General features: G+C 38.8%; 1 protein-coding gene across 3 annotated transcripts in view; it reads left to right on the forward strand.

Moving 5' to 3' along the window:
• The window catches only part of rb1cc1 (RB1-inducible coiled-coil 1), a 17,995-nt gene extending 14,629 nt beyond the window's left edge, over positions 1 to 3,366 (forward strand). For 2 of the 3 annotated variants that reach the window (XM_024009207.2, XM_024009208.2), the window contains exons 20-23: positions 1,736 to 1,794; positions 1,990 to 2,117; positions 2,425 to 2,513; positions 2,693 to 3,366. In XM_024009207.2, coding sequence (XP_023864975.1) covers positions 1,736 to 1,794; positions 1,990 to 2,117; positions 2,425 to 2,513; positions 2,693 to 2,770 — 354 coding nt within the window. In that variant the 3' untranslated portion in view covers positions 2,771 to 3,366. The remainder of the gene's footprint in view (positions 1 to 1,735; positions 1,795 to 1,989; positions 2,118 to 2,424; positions 2,514 to 2,692) is intronic. The other variant, XM_024009209.2, reaches the window with a different exon arrangement.
• Positions 3,367 to 3,767: the final 401 nt, after the last annotated feature.

Raw genomic sequence — 3,767 nt, forward strand, 5'->3', positions numbered from 1 at the left:
ATGTACATGTTTTTTTACATTCATTTTTCACATGGTTACCGTGTGTATTGTTTACTTCTAGATATACACTGAGTGTATAAAACATTAGGAACACCTGCTCTTTCCATGACAGACTGACCAGGCGAATCCAGGTGAAAGYTATGAACCCTTATTGAGGTCACCTGTTAAATCCACTTCAATCAGTGATCAGTGTAGTTGAAGAGGAGATCGATTTTTAAATCAGGATTTTTAGGCCTTGAGACATGGATTGTGTTTGTGTGCCATTCAGAGGGGGAATGGGCAAGACAAAATATTTAAGTGCCTTTGAACGGGGTATGATAGTAGGTGCCAGGCGCACCGGTTTAAGTGTGTCACGAACTGCAATGCTGCTGGGTTTTTCACGCTCAACAGTTTTCTGTGTGTATCAAGAATGGTCCACCACCCAAAGGACATCCAGCCGTCATTGATGGAAGAGGACAAAGGAGGCTGACACGAAATGTGCAGAGCAACAGACTGGCTACAGTTAGTCAACTGACAGTCCAGTAYAACATTGGTGAACAAAGACCCATAAAATAATTCATAACTCGTCATGCCTTGACATGAATGGGGTATGGCAGCTGATGACCTTACACAGTTCCACTTCTTTCAGCAAAAAAACTAAAAACTGCATTTGCAGTGGGCTGAACAAAAACAAGGAACGAAAACACAGGACACTGGAGAATTGAGAAAACATGGTCTGATGAGTCCCTGTTCCTGCTGTTTCATGCTGATTGGGGGACTAGGGTACGGAGAAAACCACGAGTACATGCATCCGTCATACCGCGTGTCAACGTTGCAGACTGGTGGTGGGGGTGTGATTTCATGGCACACATTGGGCACCTTGATAAAAGTTTGAAAGCCACAGGAAGTCTGAACATCATTGCTAATCATGTGCATCCCTTCATGACAGCAGTGAATCCATCTGCAAATGTTTTATTTTGTAACAGGATAATGCCCCATGCCATAACGCTAGGATTGTACAGGTATGGTTCTGCGAACATGAAAGTGAATTCAGCTTACTGCAGTGGCCTGCCCAGTCACCAGATTTCAATTCAGTTGTGTATCTGTGGGAGGAGATGGAACAAGCTATTTGGATTAGAGCTCCACTACCAGCCAACTTGACACAACTGTGGGAAGCATTGGAGTCAACATGTGCCAGTATCCCAGTGGAACTCTTTCGAAGCCTTGTAGAGTCCATGCCCTGACGAATCAAGGCTGTTCTGAGGGCTAAATCCGGTGCAACTCAATATTCGGAAGGCGTTCCTAATGTTTTATACACTCGGCGTATAGGCCGATATAATTCATTTAGCGTTTGACAGGCTTTGTCAGTGTACCCCAAGCTATTTTACCACCACCACTAGATGGCAATAGCATCAATGCTTCAATCTCTGTTCAGCAGACCTAGRAGCTTTCTGAGCTGCAACAGTAACTTCCTCTATCAAAAGCCTTCTGATAAAGGGGAATCAAAACAATCATACAGGCAGTTTGACATATTGCAGCACTATTGCTCACATACCTAAACAAAAGCAGAACAATGCATGCCAAAATGTATCCGTTCCAGCAAGTACATTTCACGCCGCACAACATACGGTACTATTGATGGCTGCTATGCAAAGATCAGTCGGTATACATTTTGGCCAGGAACGCATCCATGACCAGCAGTGTCAAGAAGATTATCATCTCACTCTTAACAACCATTACCGTTCTCTCTTTGTAGATGTCTCAAAGCATGTCCTCGGTGTCATCACGGCATTCTGAGAAAATTGCCATCAGAGAGTAAGCATACGAAGATTGACACACAAAAGTGCTGATGTATAGTGTATATAGACTCCGTGGATGTACGTTTTCTCTAGCAAATCAAAGTATTTTATTTGTATTTCATCTTTCTCTCTTAATATCTGGTTCATTTTGTTGTTGTATATAGAATCTAGCACCATTTTGTGTGAAGGTTGACCGCTGTGTCTGTTTCAGTTTCCAGGTTGGCGACTTGGTTCTGATCATCCTAGATGAAAGGCATGACAACTATGTTCTATTCACCGTGGGTCCCACCCTGTACTTTCTCCACTCTGAGTCCCTCACGGCACTGGACCTCAAACCAGGTCAGAAAATCACCATCGCCTTTTAATTGTAGGCCTCAATTCTTAAAAACCATTAAGTTATTATAGAATAAAGTTATAATATACAAAAATGTACAATTTAACTTTTGTTGTATATAATAGACAATTATACTAAGTTATTGTGTAATGCGGTTTTGTAGAGCAAGTTATGTGCAAAAACAAGCAGGTATCTCTTTACAAGCTGTAAATACTGTTGAATTTATTAACTTGGACAGATAAGTGATTTTTGAGTAACCCGTGTCAAAGTTTGTGTACTGAGCATTGGTTTTATTGTGTCGATCACTGACAGATCCTATGTTTACTTCAGCATCAGGAGCCTCAAGACGGCCGTGGGTTCTTGGAAAAGTTATGGAGAAAGAATATTGCCAGGCGAAAAAGGTAAAGTATAGTAGTATATAGGTAATGAATTGTAATAGTCTAGTAGTAGAGCACAGTAGCTTTTCTTAATATAGATGGTCATTAAAGGAGGTCAAATAATCAATAATTAAAATAAAATGATGAACAATCAAAGGGTGACTTTCTAAGAGCATGTATGTTGTGTATGTTTCCCATCTTAGGCTCAAAACCGCTTCAAAGTTCCTTTGGGCACCAAGTTCTACAGGGTGAAAGCTGTTCCGTGGAACAAGAAAGTATAGTACAGCCAAGTTATGAGCTGAAATGTATATTTATATTGCATAAAGTTTTAAACACTCTCACATCATACATMATTTATAGATCTCTTATCAACTTGAAAATGAAAAGACCGATCATAATCGTGGTATTATTTTGGCCTTCAGTTCAATATCTCGTCAACCCCCTCTTTCTTTTTAATCTAGAGTATTTGTTGTTGTGGACCAAACGCTATTTCTTTATCAGGGCATGGCCCTAAACACTGGCAGAAAGCATTAATACCCGTGTGTTAATTGAACAAAAACTATTTGAATGTTTATATATTTAGTTCTCATTCATTATCAGCATTTGTCCTCTTTGTGGAAAATACTTCATCATTATCAGCAATATAATTCAAATGAAAATATACATTTATTGTAAATGTTTATGGATGAATGTTCACGGCATGCATATTGATATGTTTTCTTTGATTTGACTTATCCAGATAGATGTTGTAGTTGGAAGTGTAGTCAATGCTGTTTGTTACTCATGACRCAGTATGGCCCTCAGTTAATACTGAAATGTACATTTTGGCTGACTGACGAAAGCAGTCATCATTGCAATCATTGACAATGCACTTTCCAAAAACAATGCTTTTTGTTCATTCAAAAGGGAAGGAATTGTGCTATTAAATAAAATAAATACAGAAAAAACTAACAGCGCAAAACTTCCCGCTATCATAGAATATTGATATGTAGAAAGGAATACTTTGTTTGACCGTGTTTCATTATTGGATGACATTGTACATTAACCATCATTCAAATCACGGAAGTAACAATAAAGGACTGTATTGTAAAATAATTTAGAGTTTTGAAACAATAAAGGATTGATCCCAAATAACTTTACTGCACTTAGTTATTTCAACATAGCAGTTACACAACTAACATACTTGCCCATTACAAAATATACACATATAAGATGTAAAGACAGGACAGATATGGAAAATAGTTTAAGAAGATGTTTCCAATGCAACACCTCGAAGTG

The sequence above is a fragment of the Salvelinus sp. IW2-2015 genome, linkage group LG19, assembly GCF_002910315.2.
Source record: "Salvelinus sp. IW2-2015 linkage group LG19, ASM291031v2, whole genome shotgun sequence".
Classification (NCBI taxonomy): domain Eukaryota; kingdom Metazoa; phylum Chordata; class Actinopteri; order Salmoniformes; family Salmonidae; genus Salvelinus; species Salvelinus sp. IW2-2015.